General features: G+C 37.8%; 1 protein-coding gene across 1 annotated transcript in view; it reads right to left on the bottom strand.

Annotated features, from left to right (window-relative positions):
* RASA1 (RAS p21 protein activator 1) overlaps positions 1 to 15,942 on the bottom strand; it is a 116,371-nt gene extending 100,429 nt beyond the window's left edge. Inside the window, exon 1 of the mRNA XM_028528630.2 lies at positions 14,828 to 15,942. Within this exon, the coding sequence (XP_028384431.1) occupies positions 14,828 to 15,348 (521 nt within the window). The 5' untranslated portion in view covers positions 15,349 to 15,942. The remainder of the gene's footprint in view (positions 1 to 14,827) is intronic.
* Positions 15,943 to 23,642: the final 7,700 nt, after the last annotated feature.

Genomic DNA, 23,642 nt, shown 5'->3' with positions numbered 1-23,642 from the left:
TCTTGAACTTGAAGCCAGAAGCCTTGCTCCTGAATGCCAATTTAGCTTGTCCATGGAAAGTCATTCCTCATGGTTTGTGCATTAATCCCATGAGAAATGTGCCTCCAGATAGGATCACCTGAGTCACTGCCCCCGCTCCTGTGTGTGGGTCTCTCACTTTGTCTTTGTTTTTGGATATGTTATGATGATATGTCAAGGGGTCATTTCTGTGCATTTACTTGTTTGTAGTTTGCTCACTGGAACCTGGAGGTTTATGTCTTTCTTTACATTTAGACGTTTTCAGCCATTATTTTTTGAATACTCTTTCAATTCTACTCTTTTCTTTATGGGACTCCAATGATGTGGACTTGGACCTTCTATTATTCCATACATCTATGAGATTTTATTTTTTTTCAGTCATTTTTATTTTTCTTGTTCAGACTGGTTAAAGTCTATTGACCTCTCCCTAAATTCAGTAATTTTATCCTTTGTAATTCCCAACTATCCAGAGGTTACCCTATCCAGAAAGGTTTTGTTGTTGTTGTTGTTTTGTATTTTACAGTCCTCTAATTTCCGTATGGTTTTTTTCTTTTTTAATTTCTATTTTTTCACTTGGATTTTCTATATTTTTGTCTATTTCAAGTGAATTTGTAATGAACTGACAAATAATTTTTATGATGTATGCTTTAAAAATCCTTGATAATTCCAATATCTTATATAAGTTTTGAAATCTGTTGTCTTACTTAAGTAGTGATTTTCTTGATTCTTGGTATGATGAGTGATTTTTTTTATATGTTGGACATTTTCTAAATAAATTTGAAAATCACTTTTCTCCCAAAGTATGATTAATATATGTTTACTCTAGAAAACTTGGAAACTGTTGGAAAATAAAAAGAAAAGAATCACTTTTACTACCAAAGTCAGCTACTGTTAAATTTTTGTATATTATATACACATCTGAATGAAAATATGTATATTCCTTTTCCCTCAAAATCATTATAGCTAACACTTTTACATATGAGGAAATTGAGGTCAGGAGAGTTTTAGATAACTTTCCTAGGACACAAAACTACCAGATAATTCAAATCTAAGTTTCTGACCCACAGGTCAGCTTTTAACTAATAGGGTACACTTCCTCTTGTTCTCCCCCACCCCTTACCACTTCAGAAAAAAATTGTTTAAATAGAGAATGAACTTTTTTGAGGCAGAATAATCATCGACACCAAAACTGCAACTACATATAGAACGACAATCTCTGAGACTCACCTAAAGAACAGATTTTCTACAACTATAGATACAAAGTAAAAGCCACACTGAAACCAGTAGGAGGGGCAGAGACTAAGCCTACTCCCAGCTCCTCATGCAGTGACTGAAGAGTGGGAGAATTAGCATAGCCATGGAGGTTGTCCTAAAGAGCAAAGGGTCTGAGCCCTAGCCTGGTTGATCTGAACCAGGGCAGGAGCCCACATAACATCTGACTTTGAAAACCAGCAAGGCTTACATCTGGGGTAGCCAAAGGAAAACCCAGGCAGTGCTCTTCTGAGTTCTGGCACAGAAGCAGCAGTTTGAAAAGCCCCTAGGTCATACATGAAGGCAATACACTGACTAATTTTAGAGTGCATGCTGGAGGGACACATATCTGTTGGAACTTGGTCTTGTGTCAGAGGTGCTGGTGGGCACCATTTTTTCTCCTTTCTTAACCTAGCTGGTCTGACACTGGCAGACACCATATCTGACACTGTCCATTAAACTTGCTAATAACACTGTTCACCCTACCCTGGCATTTCCCTGACAACCTACCCAGAGTAGCACCCCTCCAAAGCACCTCTTGCCCTGCCACACCCAGTATATCACTCAGCACCAGGATGCAGCAGTGTGTCTGTAACAGCAGGGGTGGGCTTTTGCAGCCAGCAGCACCAAAGGCTTGCCCAGCACACCAGTGAGCAACAGTTCTGGCCAGGGCTCACAGCCAGAGGGCCAGAGACCAGCCTAGCCTGTTAGTATGCACAGTTGTGGCCTAGCAACAACAGGAGGCTACACTAGTCCACACTCCAGAGCACATGGCTCTGGTGACAAGAGGGACATCTTCTAAATAAAGGCTCCATGGGAAAATAAGGCCACTTTTTCAAGACCAGCAGATTTAGCTTACCCACCTAACAAAATACATGGAAACAAACGGGAAAAATGAAGACAGAAAAGAATAAGTTCCCAACAACAATAACAACAACAACAAAAGGACAAAACCACATAAAAAGAACTCAATGAAACTGAGGTAAGACATCTACTAGAAGAGGTCAAAGTTAACGGTCATAAAGATGCTCCTTCAATACTCCAGAAAAATGAATAAACTCAGTGAAAACTTCAACAACTTGAACAAAGACATAAAAATTCTAAAAAAGGATCTATCAGAACTGAAGAATGTAACAGCTAAAATGAAAAAATACACTGGAGGGAATCAACAGCAGATCAAATGACACAGAAGAATACATCAGCAATCAAGAAAACAAGATAGTGGAAATCGCTCAATTGGAAAATGGAAAAGAAAAAAGAATTAAAAAAATGAAGATAGCATAAGGCACCTTTGGGACAACATCAAGTGTACTAACATTAGAATTATAGGGGTCCCAGAAGGAGAAGAGAGAAAGGGACAGAAAATGTACTTGAAGAAATAATGGCTGAAAACTTTCCTAACTTAGCAAAGGAAACAGACATCCAAGTCCAGGAAGCTGAGAGTCCCAAACAAGATGAACCCAAGGAGAGCCATACCAAGACACATTATCATTAAATTGTTAAAAGATAAAGATAAAAGGAGAATCTTAAAGCAGCAAGAGAAAAACAACTAGTTACACACAAGGGCATGCACATAAGACTATCAGCTGATTTTTCAACAGAAACTTTCATGCCAGAAGGGAGTGACATAATATCTTCAACATAATGAAAGAAAAAAAAAAAACCTACAACCAAGAATATTTTACCCAGCAAGGTTATCATTCAGAATTGAAGGAAAGATCAAGATTTTCTCAGACAAGCAAAAGTTAAAGTTGCTCATCGCTACTAAAACAGCATTACAAGGAAGGTTAAAGGGAATTCTTTAAGTGAAAAAGAAAAGGCCAAAACTTGAAATAAGAATATACATGAAAAAAAATCTGACTGGTAAAGGCAAACATATAGTAAAGACAGTAGACCAACCACTTATAAGTCTAGTAGAAAAACAGTTAAAATGGCAATGAGCACATACCTATCAATAATTACTTTAAATGGAAGTTGATGAAGTGCTCCATTGCAAAAACATAGGATAACTAAATGGATTTTTTAAAAAAAGACCCCTACATATACTGCCTACATAAGATTCCAGATTGAAAGACGCTTGGAGACTAAAAATGAAGGGATGGAAAAGATATTTCATGAAAATGGAAATGAAAAAAAGAGGGAGAAGCTGGGATCACAATACTTATATTAGATAGACTTTAAAACAAAGTGTAAGTAACAAAGGACAAATAAGGGTCCAGCAGTTCCACTTCTGGGGGCTTATCTGAAAAAAAAAATGAAACAATTCAAAAAGATATATGCACCTCTATGTCAACTGCAGCATTATCTACAACAGTCAAGTTACTGAAGCAACCTAGGTGTTCATCACTAGATGCATAAAGAAGCGGATGTGTGTGCACGTGCACACTAGAGTATTACTTGGCCATGAAAAAGAAATAGATCTTGCCATGTGCGAAAACATGGATAGACCTAGAAGGTCTTATGCTAAGTGAAATTAGGTCAGACAAATACTGTATCATTTCACTTAGGTGTGGAATCTAAAAAAACTAAAGAAATGAACAAACAAAGCAAACTGATCCACAGATACTGAAACAGTGATCATTGCCAGAGGGTTGGGCGGTGGCAGTATGAGCAAAAAGGTTAAGGGAATTAAGAGATACAAACTGATAAATAAGTCATGGGGATGTAAAGCACAACATAGGAAATATTAATACTATCACAGTAACTTTGTACAGTGACAGATAGTGGACATTTTGTGGTGATCCCTTTGTAAGGTATGTAAGTACTAAACTCACTATGTCCTACACCTGTAACTAATACTGTATGTCAATTATACTTTAATTCAGAAGAGCTTTACATTTCAAAATAAAAATGAGAAATAAAAATTTCTTTAAAAATTTTTTAAAGAAAAAAATAAAGACAAAGAGAAAATCTCGTAAGCAACCACAAAGAAAGGGCACATTACCTATAGGGGAACACCAATTTGACTGAGAGCAGATTTCTTCTCTAAAACTGCAGAAGTCAGAAGAAAAAAATGTCAAGTGCTAAAAGGATTGTCAACCATGAATTATACACCTGATAAAATTATCTTCAGGAATGAAGGGGATATAAAGACATAAGCAAGCAAAGGAAAACTAAGGATATTTATTACTAACAGCAGTATACCCTTCTAGAAATTCTTCAAATGATGAACTACTGAAACATCAGGAAAAAAGTACAAGAAATGGAAAAACCAAAAATATGGCTAAAAATAAGACTCAATAGAATGCCCTTCCACTCAAGTGGTTTTAAAATCATATTTGATACATAAGAGAAATATCCAGGGAAACTTTTTTTAAAGGTAAGTTTGGAGTTTGTCAAAATTAAAAAACTCTGGTACATCAAAAGACACTCTCAAAATAGCTAAAAGGCAACCTATGTAATGAAAGAAAATATTTACAAACCATTTACCCTGAAAAGGAATTGATATCCAGGATATATTTAAAAAATCAACACCACCACAAAACCTGATTTAAAAATGGGCAAAAACCTGAAGATATATTTCTCCAACGATACACAAATGGTAAATAAGCATATGAAAAGATGCTTAACACCATTAAAACAGCTATTATCAAAAGAGAGAGAGAGAGAGAAGGAAAGAAAAGCAGGGAGGGAGGGAAATGATGATGACCATGACGAACAACTGGAACCCTCACGCATTGCTAATGGGACTGAAAAATAGCATAGCCACTATGGAAAAAAGTATGCAGTTCCACAAAAAATTAAACACAGCATTATATATGATCCAGCAATTCCACTTCTAGTTTCAAGAATGAAAGAAGCAACTTCAACACAAATTTGTACCAAATTTGTTCAAGCAGCATTTGTCACAATAGCCAAAAGGCAGAGCACACCAAATGCCTACTGATGGACAAATCAATAAACAGAAAGTGTGATAAGCACAGAATAGTATTCAGGCTTAAAAAAAATTCCAACAAATGTTAGAACATAGGTGAACCTTGTAGACATTATGCTAAAGCTATAGTATCTCTCATTAACTTTATAGACACAAAAATCCTCAACATTATCAACAACATGAATTCAGCAATGTTTGAAATACATTATACACCATAACCAAGTGGGATTTATTCTAGGTATGCAAGGCTGGTTCAACATTATACAATCAGTGTTGTCTACTAATCAACAAGCTACAGAAAAAAAATTGTATGATCAGATAAATAGATTCAGAAAAAGAATCTGACAAAATACAGCACCCATTCATAATAAATTCTCAGTAAATTAGTAGGAGAGGTGATCTACCTCAACTTGAATAGAAAGTATCTATGTATCCTTCTTCCCCCCAGGGTCTCCAGTTAACATCATACTTAATAGTAAAATATTAAACACTTTACACCTAAGACAAATAACAAAGTACTCTCACCACTCTCATTCAGTATAATAGAAGTTCTAGCCACTGCAATGTGAAAAGAAAAAGAAATAAAAGGCATACAGATTAGAAAGAAAACAATAAAACTGTCCCTATTTGCACTTGGCATACTTGTAGAAAACCCCAAGAAATCTGTACAAAGCATCTTAGGACTAAAGTAAGTTAAGCAAGGTTACAGGATATAGGACCAACATACAAAAATCAATAGTACTTCTATATACTAACAAAAAATGTGAAAATTTTAATTTAAAACATAGTAACATTTACAAAATTGCTCTAAAGAAAACAATAAAATATACATTTAAACATTGTACAGAAATGATACACTAAATATTAATAAAATGCTGAATAAAGAAATCAGAGAGGACCTAAATAAATGTAGATATATACCATGTCAATATAGTAAAGATGTCAACTCTCCCCAAACTGATCTATAGGTTTAATACAATCCTATGAAAATATCAGCAAAGTTTTTATAAACATGGACAAGCTTGTTCTAAAACTTACATGTAAAGCCACAAGGCTTAGAATAGCTGAAAACTTACTGAAAAGTGAGAGGAACCAGCCTACCCAAATTAAGGTTTACTGCACAGCTATACTAACCAAGAGTGTAGTATTAGCAATACGAAGACACACAGATCAATGCACCAAAATAGAGAAACCAAAAGTAAATCCACACATGTATGTCCAAATGATTTTTGACAAAAATACAAAAATAACACAGTAGAAGGAGGATAGTCACCTTTTCAACAAATGTTGCTGGAACAATTGGATAATCTATAGGCAAAAATATGAACCTCAATTTTAACTTCATATCTTTTATGAAAATGAAATAAAAATGGATCATGGGCTTAACTGTAAAGCATAAAACTATAAAACTTTTAACAGTCATACAACATCTTCGAGACCTAGGCTAGACAAAGAGTTCTTAGATTTGTCTCTGAAAGCACAACCGACAAAAGAAAATATAAATAAATTAAGCCTCTTCAAAATTAAAAACTGTTGCTCTATTAAAAGAAGAAAAAGACAAGCTACAGAATGGGAAAAATATTTGCACACCACATAAAAAAAGAACCAATTTTAGAATACATAAAGAACTCTCAAAACTCAACAATAAAAAATATCCTATTGGAAAAGGGGCAACAGAGATAAACAGACATTTTGCCAAAAAGAATATATAGATAGCAAACAAATTTGTACCCCCTAAAATTTTCAGCACCATCAGACATTAGGGAAATGCAAATTAAAATGACAATCAGATATCACTAGACATCTATGAGAATAGCTAAAATAAAAATGGTGACAATATCAAATGCCAGTGTGGATGAAGAGAACTGGCATCACTCATATATTGATGGTGATAATGTAAAAGGACACAGCCACTCTAGAGAACAGATTGGTAGTTTCTTATAAAGCTGAACGTGCAATTACCATCCTATTCAGCAACTGCACTCTTAGGCATTTGTCTGACAAAAATGAAAACTTCTGATCATAAGTGTAAGTGTTGATAGCAGGATTATTTTCAAAATAGCCAAAACTGGAAATAAACCAAATATTCTCCAATGGGTGAATGGTTAAACTAAACAGTAGTACATTCATACCATGGACTACTACTCATCAACAAAAATGAACAAAGCACGGACACATGCAACAAATCAAATGAATCTTGAAAGGAATTATGCGGAATAACAAATCCAAATTCCAAAGCTTACATACTATATGATTCCATTTATATAACCATTTTTAAATGACAAAATAAAGAACAAATTAGTGGTTGCCAGGGGTTAGAGATGGAGGAAGTGGATAAGGGAGTTAAGTGTGGTTATAAAAAGGCAGCACAAAGGATCCTGGTGGTGATTAAAGTGTTCTGTATCTTTACTATGGTGATGATTACACAAATCTATACATGATAAAACTGAATTCAGCTAAATTTACAAACACACACACAAGTGTATATGGAACTAGTGAAATCTGAATAAGTGAATTTTATTAATGTCAATTTCCTGGTTGTAATATCAGATGTTACAATTGAGAAAAAAATGGGAGGATACATCTGTTATTTCTTACAACTGAATGTGAATCTACAATTACCTCAAAATAAGGTTTATAATATTTGAAAGAAAAATCAATATTTAGGTAGACATCGATGGAGGAGAGAGATGGTTTTATTTTATATAATTTCTTAACTGTGAAACCAGTCTAGTGGGTTATTTCTACAAAGAAAAAAAAAAGACTTAAAAGAGTTGAGGGGCATCGCTAGGTCATTCCTTTAGCATAAGATATATATAAGGAAAAGAGAATTTAAAAGTAACATTGAATGTTACAATAATGAATACAGAATGAATACAGAAAATTTGCCGGAGTAATGTCACATCCATAAGATCTTCCATGGCTACCACCCATGGCCATGCATAAAATCTTTTACACCATAATGATCAGGCATGCATTTAAATGTTTTCCATTGTTCAAAACCAATGTAGCCAAAGGAGGAGACATAAGTCACTAATTCATAAAGAAAGAAGGTGACGTATAAGGATTAAAGTTTCTCTTTCCTACAGTGATAGGATATAGAAGAATGAAGACCCTGTTTCTCAAGTAGTTGATGTACATACACTTAACTGCTCCAAAATCATCTGCAACCATTTTTAAAAATGCAGGGTTAACCAATGTATCAGTCATCTTGGGCCACCATAACAAAATACCACAAAGTAGATGTCTTAAATAACAGAATTTTTTTTCTCATAGTTATGGGGGCTAAGTTCAAGATCAAGATGCCAGGAGAACTGGTTTCTAGTGAGGTCTCTCTCCTTGGCTTTTTGATTGCTACCTTCTCACTGGGAACTAACAAGGCCTTTTCTCTAAGCTCGAGCACTCCCGCGTCTCTTCCTCTCCTTAAGGGAACAACAGTTCTATTGGATTACAGACCCACCCATGTGGCCTCCTTTAACCTTAATTACACCCCCTTAAAGGCCCTACTTCCATATATAGCAACACTAGAGGTTAGGGCTTCAACCTATGAATTCTTGGAAGAACAGAGAAGAAACACATTTCACTCCACAACCTCCAGTGACCAAAGCATATTTAGTTTGTGTGTGTGTGTGTGTGTGTGTGTGTGTGTGTTTTATATGTACTGGAAGGGGACAAGGCAAAAGAAATAGTACAGTTTTTGCATCAGAACTCCAGTGCTATCGAGTGTTCTCAATAAAAATGTGAATACCTATTTACACTATATAGTTGTGAGAATTAAATGAGATAATCTATGTAAATTACCTAGCATACAGTAAAAAGGAAGTCAACACTGGGCCTCTGCTTTTCCACCCACTCCCAAATTAATTATAAATATTATTCAAGTCTAAACATATCTGAAAAATTAGGGACACTGGATTCTGTCCCAGTTCTACCACTATCTAGCTATGTGATTTTAATTAAGTGAGCCACTCCACCTGAGTCTGCTTCTGAACCTAGACAATAGAGTTGTCTCTCATTACAATACTATATACATCTATGCACATCACTCTTATGGTTTTACTATCAAACACAAATGCTACAAAAACTAATCAAACTTTCTATAATTCACCAGTAACTAAGGATTATGGTATGAAATTTCAGTATCATTCTTTCATTTACTTTCATGTCTTCACCAACTATCCTCTCTGATTTGAGAAATATCAGTAGGTGTCTATAAATCAATTTATCACCTGATTTCTGTATCATTAATGCCTCAGTGTATATTATCTTATATTTATTTTTGTTTCCCATAAAAATAACAAAATCACTGAAACACCCAAAACCTACTGAGATGTGACTAGACATATGAAGAAGTATATTTATTATCTGACAACTATTTTTAACTTAACCCATAAATGAAATGTATTGCAGATAATTTCAAGGTAACACACCCACCTTCCATACACTTGCATATTCAGGTAATGATCCACAACCAACATCCATACCTAACTTTTTTTTGGTTTAAAATTGAGATAACGGTGGTAAGCAGCAAAATCTATTTTGGAGATATTTGAATCATTTAATAAAAGACAATTTATTGCCATGACCAGCATGGCTCAGTTGGCTGGGCATCATCCCACAAAATGAAAGGTTAAAGGTTCGATTCTGGTCAGGGCACATGCCTGGGTTGCAGGTTCAGTTCCCAGTCAGGCCCATGCGAGAAGCAACCAATCTATGTTTCTCTCTCACGGGTCAATGTTTCTTTTCTTCTTTCTATCTCTTTTCCGCTCTGTCTAAAAATAATAAAATCTTTAAAAAATAAATAAATAAAACAAAAGACAACTTACCATGCTGAGCCTAAGGAAAGAAATTGTAAGTACTCGTCCTTTAATCCCACCTCCTCCCTTACCACTAGCATTCTAGTATTATCTGATATTACATGTAAATGAATACACTTTGATGCCCCCAAGAAATCTCACCTGCCAGTATTGATGCCCTTGCATAGTCAAACAATGAGCCATAACCAACAACTCATACTAAATGTGGAATGGGTCATGCGATTAGCACTGGTCACTGGAACTTTAGCACACATGAAGAACACAAAGGCTTGAGAATGCTGACACAGAGAAGCTTGTCCTCTTGTAATGCTCCCCTGTGGAACCCAGCTGCCATGCTGTGAAGAAGCTCAAGCTAATGAAGGAGAGGGGCTACAGGGAGGGGGACAGGGGAGCGTGAGGGACTGTGGGAAAAGGTGGGGAAGGGTGGGAGGGGCAGCAGAGAGAATTATGCCCAGCTTGTTGCAGCTATCCCAGCTGAGGCATCAAACTTACGAGTTAAGAAGCCATCTTGAATGTTGGCTTTAACATAAAGCCAACAGATGAGAAGTGGAACATCCGAGGTGGCTTCTTAACTCAGAAGTCTGGTGTCTCAGCTGGGATGGCTGGAGTAGCTGGTGGGTAGCTAGACATATTTCTCTCTCTCTCCCCTCTCCTCACTCTTCCCACCCACTTCCCTCACCTCTCCTACCCCCCACCAACCTCTCTGTTCCTCTCTCTCTCTCACCCCTCCTAGTTTTCCCTTTCTTCTTCCTAATTTACTGCTGTCCTTTTTCTTTTTTGTCTGTCAATAATGTTTGTCTGGTTGTCAGTGATCCAAACCAATTCTCACCTTTGGCTGTGCTCTGTATTCTTAGTAACTACAGGCACTTCCTTCAGCCTTCCTCTAGACCACAGGTAAATAATTAAGAGTTCAGTGAGGAAGACACTTCACTACAGTCAAAAATTTATACTCATTTAATTTATAATGCTTTTTTTTTTACCTAATAAAGTCATTAGGCAAAGGACATAGGAACCAATAGCCTCATGTTCAAAAAATACATGTAAATTAAGCAGCAAGAAAAATTTACCTGCTACTTCTCCTCAGACTTTACTGATCCTATTTATATAAATTTCTTATTCTTTTAACCCCCATGACCCTTTGCTCATACTTCACTTATGATAGTCATCTTAATCTAGCCTGAATCATAATAACTGGTTGACTTAACTTCCTACTAGATCTACAACTCTCTGAGAAAAAGACTGAGAAAAGAGGCATCTTATTCATTGTTGTAATCCCTTAAATTAAGTACCTACTATGTCACTCTACTACAGTTATGGTACAAAATCTGGGTTCTGGTCAGCAACCACTCTGTCCATAACTAATCTTTGCAATTCTCACCCCCGCTGTTATTAAGAAATAATGACTCAGCCATAGTTATAATGCAATCAGTGACAAAGTTAATGAAAACTACATGTCTTAACATTAAGTTTAATAATTATTTGACTTAATTAAAAATGATTTTATTGTTGTAGAGACAGTAAGATGATTTTTAAGGGGAAAAACAGTATTATTTATATTGTTTATTTCTTCCTTCAACTTCAGGCCTGAGAAGCCTGAATATTGGGTACAGGATAAGATCTAGGCCAGATGCCAGACAAATAATATCAAAGGCAAAGAAGGCCTAGTGGCAACTACAGTGAAATGGAGAACTCAGAACCCACCTCAAAGGGACAACCTTCACTCAGCTCTAGCAATGTACTCTCAAGAAGGAACAGCAACCTGTGTTTTCTCAAGCGATACTGGAAATTAAGACTTCTTAAGGTGAAGTCTTCCAATTTTTAAATGGTAGCAACTAATGTTAAGAGCAAGCAATATTTATCTGTGGGTTGGATTCAGCCCAAGGACCTCCTGCTAATGCAGGCTCTTAGTTATGTGTGTGTGTATGCACACGTGTGTATGTATGTAATTGAAGGTGGACTAAGAGAACAATACTTCTTTACTGTTGCCCCTCAGCTCTGGAGAAGAGAGAAAGAAATAACAAGAACCATGAGAAGCCACTCCATAAAATTACAGGGAGTAATAGCAACCAACTCCTTTCATTTAACTTTTCTCTCTCTTGAGAAATTTGCAGTTTTAGATATAGAATCTTCTGTAGCATAAAAATAAGTGGGAAGAATTTTCTTTTTACGTTTTTTCCTCAAAACTTGCAGAAAGAAAAATACTCAAATAAATGTTATAGCTAAAATTATACAAATTTTTCTGGCCTTAACCAAACTAATGAAAATGTGCAACAATGAACATGAGACTAATGATTCACCATGCACACAGAAAAACAGATACAAAATACTACCAGCAGTATTATATTTGCACTGGTAGATCTACATATTGTCATTTGACTCTCTTGTGACCAACAGGGCCAAACAAGCTAGATACAAGGTTAAACTCTTGACCAGGGAACCCTCGTCTAACTGTTGTGGACTTAATCCTGTGACCTGAACCTCCAAACCATATTATCAATAAGATGACCAGTCACTAGTAATAAAATAGCAATCTATTCCAAAAACATTTCTTTAATACTTTTATGAAAGATTTAACATTATTTAACCAAGTCATTAAGGCATTTTTCTTTCATTTAAAAATTGAATATATTGAAAACATAAATTTCATCTCTACACTTGCTTAACTTAATGGAAGCCTTATGAAGTTAAAATTTTTAATATTATTAATCGTTGAATGCCTTTGGAGTTCAAACATTCTCTGAAATAGCTATTAGTAAGGGAGTCTCTATGCCAACAGAATTAGTAGGCAATGTAAAGATAAAAATTGTATTATTGTTATTTTAGGGTATCATTTATTTGTTGAACATTCAGTATGTACCAGGCACCGTACTGAATATGTTCAGGATTCTCGTTAAGCCTTAAAAACGACCATGTGAAAGTACCATTATTATCCCCATTTTACAGTTGGGGAAACTGACCTTTCCAAGATCACACAGTCAGGATTCCAACCCAAATCTTGTCTAACTTCAGAATTTGCACGCTTAACCACTACACTGTAATGCCTCCAGTGACTCTGGGTTGATATCTAAGATAAAGAAAAGAGGGAAATTTGTATTTCTCAGTGGCAAATTTAAAAAACATAGTAGAAATGGAGGAAACTTTTTAGGAATAAAACAAATCTCATATGCATACCCACACAAATATTTTTATTTTCAAATACATATAATAATGAAAATCTCACACAATGGCTTCCTAACAATTTTTCCTGGTAGTCATTCATGCTTATTATTAAAACATTTAATAGAAAGGCTCTATATTTTCTGCTCAATTTTGCTATGAACCTAAAAGTGCTGTACAAAATAAATTCTAGTTTAAAAAAAATTTAAAACTGCAATATACTAAATATGCCTAATTCAACTCAGTGTGAACTAGCATAAGACTGTATTCTTTTGGTATAAAAGGTTGTACTTTGTTTATTACAACCATAGTGCTGAGGATGTAGTGGGCATTTTATATTTAACTGATTTTTTTGCAGCGAGGCTTGAGGAAGTATAAACAGTGTATAAAATTAGAATGTTTATCACTCCCAGAACACCTTCAGGTAAGTCTGCAATAGACATAAGTTGGAATAAAATTAGACCAAAAAAAAAACACCCCTCTATTGAACAATACAAAAGGAATACAACACCCCTACACCATGGCTGACATAATTCCACCTGAATATCAAAAGATGTAGACATAAGTCAAAAACGGATTAATATTACAGAATCTTTTCCTAATTTGTTTTTTCATTCCTTTCTAAATCCTCCAAAAAAGCCCCTCAAAAAGTAAAAAATATTTTCCAGTGTCAACATATGAACCAAATCTTTTTTCTTCTGATACCAAGGTTGTCAAATTCTAAAGGTCAATTAGGACAGATGTGAGAGTTCTATAAAACGAGTTTTACCTCCTACATCACTCCCCATCAACGTTTCCCTCTCATCAAGGTCCACATTTATATAGAAATACATACCTAAGTTCACTTATGAATAGAATAAGTAAGAGGGAGGACTAACCGTATATAAAAAAGTCATTTGTTCTATATGTTTTGCAGTAGACTGTCAAAATAAATTTATAAATAGAATACCGTATTGGCCACCAACAAAAAGTGTTGAAGGGAAACACACTCTTAATTTTGTTTTACTTCAATATTCTTACTTACAAAGTCTCTCTCAACTGTAAAGAATCGCAGTAATATTAATAAACGAGAATTCTAAGGCACAAGTTACAGATACTGTTGAAGTATGGGCCTTTAATCACATCTGTAATTCAGAGAACTCCTCTCCTTTCTCGCTGACCCACGTTTTCATAAGTGACCCAAAGATTTTTTTTGCATCACTATGCTTTCAAGAGGCTGAAGTTTGGATTTGCAGTGCAAAACAAACAATACATTCCGACCAAGACATGTTTCAAATGATATCAGTACAATACTCGTTTAAACCTACATTTAAAGCTTTTCACTAGCCTTCTAGCTTCAACTGGGAACACAAATAAGTTGATACTATACAACAGACTACGACTGCCTTAGTAGCTGCAAGCTCAGCTGATTCCCAGGACGCCACCTCAATTTGGAAGGGGCAGAACCATATCCGGTTCTCACCTGACACACATTTTCCCATGTTTCTCATCTTAAAAACTTTACATCTTCCCAGAGGAGCAATTAAATATACAAAGACGGCACGGAGTATGCCTGTAGGGAAGGTAAGTGGTCGAATTAAATCCCTACGCATGGAACCTGAAGCTTCAAAACTTTTCCAGAACAAATCACAGCTGACAGATGAATATATATGTTTTCCCACTTCTTTCCAGAAGTCAGCTTCCCCAATCCCTGAACAGTGATCTAACTTACTGGTTTGTTGGAGGAGCGGTGAGCGGGATGGCTACCTCTTCTTCCTCGTATTCTGGTCCATCCAGAGAATCACCTTCGTCCACTGTCCCCAGGCCCGTGCCCAAAGAGGGCAGTTGGGGAGGTGGCGGCAGAGGAGGGAATCCGCCTCCTAATCCGAAGGTCTCAGCAGGTAACGAGTTGGTCCCTTTGGTGAAAGCCATCTCCCCCCCAGATCCCGCAGCGGCCGCAGCACCGGCCCCGCCAGCAGCAGCACCTCCCCCTGACAGTCCGGCTCCCCCCAGTGCCCCAGCCACAGACCCGGCTCCTAGAAATCCTGACCCCAAAGCGGCTCCGCCATCCAGAGTCCCGGCCACTCTGCCCTCCGATAGGCCAGTATAGGACGCAGCTGCCACAGGCAGGGCCGCGGGTATCTTCACCCGACACACTGCCGGATAGAGACTTGAGCCCGTGGCCGCGCCGCCTCCTGCTGCCCCGGCGGTGACCGGGCCGCCCTCCTCACTGCCGGCCTCGGCCGCCATCATGTTGAAACCCGCTCTACTCTGCCTTACCCGGCTAGCTCGGGAGCCCCAGGGGCCACCGGGCCCGGGCTCCGAGCCGCCCCACCCAGGCGCGTCCCCCCTTCAGTTCCCCAGGCGGAGGAAACAACAACAAAAGGAGAGAGCCCGCCGCCGCGCCCCCTCCTCGGGCCACAGCCCAGGCTCCCGAGCTGCCCGGGTTACGGGAAGCGAAGTGGGCAAAAAAACCCAACGCCTGCACAAATGCCGTCCAAACCTTCACCTTATACACCCACACTCACACACACACATGCACAGAAGCGAAAAACTTCCTGGCTGCACGAAAGAGGAAGGGAAGCGGCTGGGCCAGCTACCGCTCCTTCAGCCACCGCTGCTGCCGCCGCCACCGCTCCTCACCACCCAAGTTCCGGCCACCCCCACCGCAGCCACCGCGGGTGCCGCTGCTGGAGCCGGGGCCACTGCAGCCGCTTCATCCTCCACCGGACTGGAGATGGGAGGGGTGAGGAGAAAGGAGGATGGGGGGCGGGGTAGTGGGGAAATCAACTGAACTGCTCGCAACCTGCAGCTCTCAGTGAAATCTACGGGAGAGAAAGGAAGGCGGGGCACCGGAGGAGGAGCGGAGGGAAGGAAGGGCGGGGAAGGAGGGAGAGGGCGCTTCTGCGCAGGCGCGTTCCTAGCGCGGGTTGGGGGGCGGGGACGCAGAGCCCAGAGGGAGGAAAGGGAAAAGTCGGAAGGGAAGGAAGCGGCGGCGGCGGCGGCGGCGGCGGTGCTGGGCGGGCGGGGGGGGGGGGGGGGGGGGGGGGGCGCGACGCGCGGTACGTTGCGGCGCTGGCTCTCCGGGTCCGGTTAGAGCGCGTGGCGAGCACCCTTTCCTATTGACGTTGCGGGCAGCGCGCGCCCGCCTCTCCGGGCTTTTTTTGATGGGCCGGTGTGGCGGAGGAGGAGTGGAGGACTGGGTACCTAAGCAAGCTGTCGCCGGGTGCTGTGAAAACCCGAGAGCCGAAAGGGATATAGGAGTGGTAGGAAGGAACGAGGAAAAGGAAAGGAAGATGCCTCGAAGCCAGTGCCCTGCTTCCTGACTGGTAGAAAAAAAACACCCTTACTCGGCGAAGCAGAAACCTAATGGTCAAGGCCCGGGGTAGGAGGGGTTGCAGGTTGCTTCGAAGGTTGAGGTAGTACTATTAATGTTTTCATTGCATAATGTAAATCACTATATGACTGTTACAAACTGAAAGAAATAAAATGAAACAGTAGATTCTAAAACTCCAGAAAACGAAACAGATAAAGGGGTGCCATATGGGGAAGGCTGAGAATTTTGATACAATGGTTGTGGAGTCAGATTTCTACAATTATATACGTATTGTTTTCTTCACCGACCACAACACGCCCCCTCCACTTTCTCTCTCTCTCTCTCTCTCTCTCTCTCTCACACACACACACACACACACACACTTGTGCCATTGCGAATCTGTAGGTACTAATTAAATGTGGAGAGGAGGGGTGTCACATAGGACACCAATCGATGATTTTTTTTCCTCATGTGAAAAAGGCAGTAGAGCATGCACTACAATGCACATGTTACATACACACAGAGCACCCTCAACACGACAAACGTCAGTTATGTATTGGTTCAAACATTATCAATAAATTGAAATCTCACCCTTAATATAGCCAAAGAAATGGTCTTTGTTTTGTTTTTTTTATACTGGAATATAGAAAAACGATTTTATGCATAGTTGGGGGAATTATTCCTTTTGTTTGAAATTACAGTATAGGTAATTTGCCCTCATGGATTCATATATTGTTCTTATCTTTTAAATTCTCCCAGAAAGAATTGCACATTAACTACATTAAATATCGATCTTTGAGATCAATATTTTCTCTAATAAGGATGATCAAACAAACATAGGAGCACATTCGGGCTAGGAAAGGTCTATAATAGAGGCCCAAGAAAAAAAGCAAAAGACCACTAAAAGTGGTAGCAAGGTGCATGCACGACATTTTCTTCTTTAGAAATCTAAATAAGCCTATTTACCAAATCAGTAACAAACTTGATTAAACAGTAGTTCTGAGTACTTCATTACACTTACCTCTTATGCCTCGTACCATTTGAGAAAATGAGGATGGACTAATCACATTTTCTTAGTACCTTATTAGAAATGCAAATTTTGGGCCCCATCCTAGACCCTCTGAATTAGAAAAAACTGCAGCGATGTTTTAATGAGCCTAAAATTTACACATTTAAGAACTACTATAGTATACAGTATGCTAATCAGGAAGGAAGTATATAATACCTATAAATGGTTATGAAAGAAAGAAAAATGAGCCGCTGACTGATGTGGCTCAGTGGATTGTTTGCCATTCTGCAAACCAAAACGTCTGCTTCTCTATTCCCAATCATGGCACACACTTGAGTTCCAGGCCAGGTCCCCGGATGGGGGTGTGCAAGAGGCAACCAATCGTGTTTCACACATCAATGTTCCTCTCCCTCTTTTCTCCCTCCCTTCCCCTCTCTCTAAAAACAAATAAAGTCTTTTTTAAAAAAGAAAGAAAAATGGGTAAGAAAGCCAACTTAATGTCATTCAGTAAGTAGGTGGGTAAGAGATGTGGGTATTGGCTTACCAAGCTCTGTACTATTGAAAAGGAGGTTAGGAAATGAGAATAATGAATAATGAAGTAATTCCATATTAAAGAGAATAATGAAGTTTTACAGTGGCCTACATGAAAACACTTTCTTTTAAAACTTAGATTCTCAAAGTTAGACCATCAGAGTACCTGTTTCACTCAGTGGCAACGAATTTACATGTAACCTGTGTTAGAAAACCTACTGTGTGTAGCATCCCAATTTCCAACACTCGCGCCCCAATTAGCACTATCAGCCTTTGAATGGCTGGACTGGCTGGTTATCAGCAGCTCTTGGTTATCACTGCTCTCTCTTCCCTAAGTGCTCACACACTATCTTGCATGCTGCCTAGGATTACAGGTCAGGCTCACTACTCTAATTTGCAGAATTACATCCTTACTCTTTTTTAAAAAATTCTTTGACAATTAAAGACCAATAATTACTGATACTGAGTTATATTGTTTTCTAGCACGTGTCTACAATATTATAATATTATAATACTACAATTCTCTATTGCAAATACAACCTGTGGTCTTTCTTACTGCCTATCCCAGTGCTAACTTGCCAACCTTGCCAACTGCTTTGACCAACTCTCCATCCTTTTAACAAATAGTGGAATAGATCAACTCACATCTTCAGCCATGAATTGCTCAACTGGTAGGGAAGAACCACTAAAAGTCTATTTGCAAATCAATTTTATATTACTCTTGCCTTACATTCAATCTTTCAATTATGCTGTCCTTTTCACTGTAGTTCTGATGAGATATTTTCAAATTACTCCTTTTATTTGACAAAGCTAGGCTTTGATTTTTACTCTTCTTTACGTACTTCCTTAATCTCAAATCATTCTATTTTCAATGACTTTTTATTGTTTCCAGAAGGGTTAAATATTTCTACCTTCTTTACTTTTGTCTATTGCTTTTTTTCTTTTCCTACTCATCTTGATTGTCTGTGTTTGCTTGTCTTATGTATAGCTTTGTTTTCTTTTGTCCTGCTAATTTCACCCTCAATTTCTACTTGTGTTTTTCCTTTTTTCCTCCCCTGAATTTCCTGACATAGATGTATTCCTTGAAGTTTCATGAATCAAAAACTGAAGGACAATAAAAAAATAAAAATAAAAAACTATGAAATGTCTATGTGGAGAAAGGCCTTACAGGGATTCTGCAGGAATTGGTGTTAGGTGTGGTGTTATATAACATCAGTTAACAAAGGGAAGTAAACAGTCTGTTAATTAAATTCACAGATAATAAACAGGGAGGTACTTAAAAACGGAACAATATACAAAAAAAAGAGGAAAATTCAAAATAGCTTTTACCTTTAGTAAAACAATCCTTAATATCTTTGGTTTAAGGAAAGTTACTCCAGATATTGAATTAAATATAGTATTTAATGAAGAATAAATTATCAAAAATGCTGGACAAAGACTGATGGGTAAAAAGAATTTGAACATTTAATTTTAAAAATGTGAATTCGGTTCATTCTGATTTTATTGGCAACCCAAATATGAATATAATACATTCTGAAATATTTTGATACCTCAGTATGTGAAAGGTAATTCTGAGTCAGTAATTCAATTTTAGAGACACTCAAGGTGTTCCAAGCAAATGTATGAATAGCTTATAAACGGAAAACTGATAAAGAAATGTTAAACCACTGTTAGCTGTGTTTGAAGAATTCCAAATTGTGTTTCATACTTAGTTGTACAGGTAGGCTTCTAAGTGTATCTAAATAGTGTCAAAAGGTTTCATGGGCCCCCAAATTTGAAAGAAAGCCTTTATTCCTAACCCCTAATATTCCTACTGCATTCATTGACCTCATCTTAAACCCATAAGACCACAGATTTCCTTATTAGAGAGATGTTTTGAGAAAATAAGATTGAGGAAGTACAGATTAAAAGAAATTATTTGATGAAAAAGTAAATATTTTTGCAGCGATTACTGTATGTGGCATAACAACCAAATAAGATTTATGAAAATTATAAGCACCTTGGAGAAATAAAGAATAGTACCAATCTCTGAGGCTGTAGAATAAAATTCAAAAAATAATCAGGAGTCCTCTTGGAACATCTAAACTTATATATGGTTAAAGGCGCTTAAAGCAATTGGATCTAAATATGTCTTCTCTTGAAAAAAGAGTAGAAAAATATGTTTTTATAATTTAGTTTACCCTTATTCTTATCTCTATTTTGCTAATTTTTCATTAGTCTCAATTTGAAATTTTCTCCCTTCATTATTTCCAGTCTGTTTTTCTTTGCCTACTGTTTTTCTCTGATCAGGAACATTTCTATTTCCTTTCTATGACTTGGTGCCTTTCAATGGTAGTGGTCCACTGTAGAAGTAAAAGAAAAAAGCAAGTGCAATGCTTTTAGGTCAAGGGAAATGGGGGAGTCAGGGTGAGGAGGACCCCAGTCCATATTTTTCTCATCATTTCACTCCTATTTTTTTAATATGTCAGCAACAATTGAAACATCATGTGAAGCAGAGTAATGAAATCCAACTAACCTTTGACCTCTTTACCTCAGTTGTCCTGGAAAGTCTCTAATTCAGGTTGCATCTTAGTTCTACCTGAGAGTCTCCTGGGAACCCCTTTACCTCTAAAATCAGTTAGCACTTTTAACACACAAGCCTCTTTAATAGCCTTCAAAATATCTACACAATGAAAGAGTTAAATGAAGCCTTGATTTGAGAAAATTAGAAATACAGTAACAGTTTTAAGTACATCCGAAGAAATTGTGATTTATATAACATTACTAAAAATTAACTGAAACTACCTTCTTAAGATATTTCTAATTACAATTTTTTCTCAACCCATATGTTACTTTGAAGAATTTTTCAACTTTGCCTGTTGTTTTAACACATTTTATTTTTTAACTTTCTCTTCATTCTTTATTAATTGTTAAAATAGCAATGAAATATAACATGTAGTAAAGTAGTAATTTTCAAATTTTGGGATTTTCCAGACTTCAGCAAAAACTGAGACAATTGTTATGAATTTCTCAATTTTAAATTTTATAAAAGGAAATGTCATCTCAAGGCAGAAAGATAGAAAAAAGGGGAGATAGAGGTTGAGACAAAGGAAGGGAGGGGAAAAAAGAAAAGGCAAAGGAACAATTCCAAATTTTTTTAAAAAATGTTAATTACATAAGTGTATCTTCATAAAATATGCATCATATGTTATATTATTCTTTTTCATTTTCCATGGAGTTATTAAAAAGTTGGCCATGGTTTGCAGACCAGGTATCTTAGTTTGAGTTTCCAGAATAACAGACTCAAACTAGGACCTGAATGTTAAGTCATTTTTTAAGGGGATGTGATCCCAGGAAATTTCAGTAGGACAATAGGGGAGGGAAGGAAGCCCAAACAGTATGTGTTAATGAGCAGGATATTGGTAAGAGCAACTGGGGCTCAATCCTTTTGGGAGCTCTGGGAGAAAGCACAGACCCCGCCTGAGAGTTTTCACACCTGAGGGACAAAGAAACTGGTTTTATTTATAAGCTCCCATTTGTCATTGGCTGAGGGCTAGTACTGGAAGCATCTTCTCTGCAGTACTTCTGCGCTGCCTTGTGTGCAGGCACCTCCAATGGCTAGAGAAAGCCCTCAGATAGAAAGTTACTGGTGTTTGCAGTGAGAGGCCATTGCATGCACAGAACAGGTGTATGTCAAGGGGTTATGGGCTTGGACCTGACAGTAACTTATTTCTGTTAAATATAGGTACCTTGGGCTCTGGCTGGTGTGGCTTGGTGGATTGAGCACCAGCCTGTGAACCAAAGGGTCGCTGGTTTGATTCCCAGTCTAGGGCACATGCCTGGGTCCCCAGTAGAGGGCACATGAGAGGAAACCACACATTGATGTTTCTCTCCCTCTCCTCCCACCCTTCCCCTCTATCTAAAAATAAATAAATAAAATCTTAAATATAAGTACTTTGAAATGTTACTATATTAGAGCCATTTTATGTTTAATGTATCCTGCTCTGTGATCTATTAAGGCTATTTAGCACAAATGGCTAAGACTTTCATTCAGTGTTAGTCATGATGTGAATGGGGTGAGAACTCATCATTTCCCAGTGTTACATATTAGCACAGGAGCAGTGCTGACCAGAGGGAGTGATTTTTTGTGAGTATCTATTTAATGCTTGATTCTAAATATATTTTCTGACACTTTTAACATGTATTTTGAGCTAGATAATACAAAGTATAATAGAAGCAAAAGTGATTATATATTGGACATAAAATACCCTATTGATAACCAAATGGGAAATATTCAAGAAAAAATGTCATGAATATTACAACAATGTCTTTGAAGAAATAATTTGATAATTGTTTTATTAAAAGCAGTCCAAAAGCCATGGCTTAAATTTGTAGAACATTTTAATCTGTCAAAGTGCTTTCTTGTCCATTGTTTCTTTCACAACTCTGAAAAAATATGACAGTATTTTTGTCAATTGACAGCTCTGTAAGCTTTTGAGTTCCAAAGGTGCAGACAACTCAGCTCAAGTGTTGAAGGTTTATAATAAGAATTCCTGAGGAGGAAACATAGGATGAGAAAACTGTCCCACAATAAAATGTCTAGTCTTATAGGGAACCATAATATGTTACTGTTCAGGATCCAGAAGCAGCTCTAGGGAACTAACAAGCATGCTTGTGGTTATGTCTGAAGAATGGGAACTGTGTTATTGTCTCCTTTAGTGGCAGCACCATTTGCATGACTCAAGTACTCTGTCACTACTTTGTTCTGTTTCTTTGCTCATCACAACTACCGCTTCTATTGGTTCTCACTCTACCCCCACCCCAGTACTAAACACCCCTGTTTCCACAGCACTCTACTGCATGACTTCTGCTTCCTTGTGGCTTTCACTACTTCTTTGCTTCCACCTACAATTGTTAAAGTGTCAGGGAAACAATGATGGGCCAAAGTGCATGATCTTTGTTTTGCCCTCATGGAGCATACAGTTTAGAATGAGGAAGATGTTTAACCAACCAGCCACATAAATAAATGCAGCATTTAACACTAAGATAGATTATATTAGAGGAAGAAAGACTAAACTGAATTGAAATCTTTTTGTCAAGATTTTATAGTCACTTGATGGAATCTCTGTTGAATGTTCAGAGTGTTGCAGCACAGTAATGAAGACTAAATCAGCTCCAACTCTGGGATGCAGGAACAGGAAGATTGTGTTTAAATCCCTCCTCTGCCACTACTAGATTTGTTACTCAACTGAAGTTACTTAACCTCTCTGAGTCTCAGTTTCGCATAGGTTAACTGTATGGATAACAAATACCTATTGGCTTAGGTTGGGTTTCCCCAAAAGCAGACCCTGAGACCTGAATGGATTGTAAATTGGTGGTGATCTCAAGAAGCTCCATTGCATAGAGGGGAAGGGAGACAGGGAAGGAAACAAATCAAGGGTCTGTTATTAAATAGGTAGTCACCACAGGTAAGGGGTGGGGAGCTCAATTCCATGGGGGAACTATGGAAAGCCCAGTTAATCATGTCTCAGAGTTATCCTACATGAGGAGTGAGGAAGCTGAGGACACTTATCCTTCGACTTCCTTCCATCTTTTGTGAAGGCTGCTCCTAGTTCTTTAACTGCCTACACTTCTGAGAAGTGCCATGTGCTCACAGGCAAGAGAAAGCTCCCAAACAGTCAAAGGGAATGTTCCATGGCCATTCACTGCCAC

This window comes from Phyllostomus discolor, chromosome 3 (genome assembly GCF_004126475.2).
Source record: "Phyllostomus discolor isolate MPI-MPIP mPhyDis1 chromosome 3, mPhyDis1.pri.v3, whole genome shotgun sequence".
NCBI classification, from domain to species: domain Eukaryota; kingdom Metazoa; phylum Chordata; class Mammalia; order Chiroptera; family Phyllostomidae; genus Phyllostomus; species Phyllostomus discolor.
This window is presented reverse-complemented; position numbering and strand designations above follow the sequence as displayed.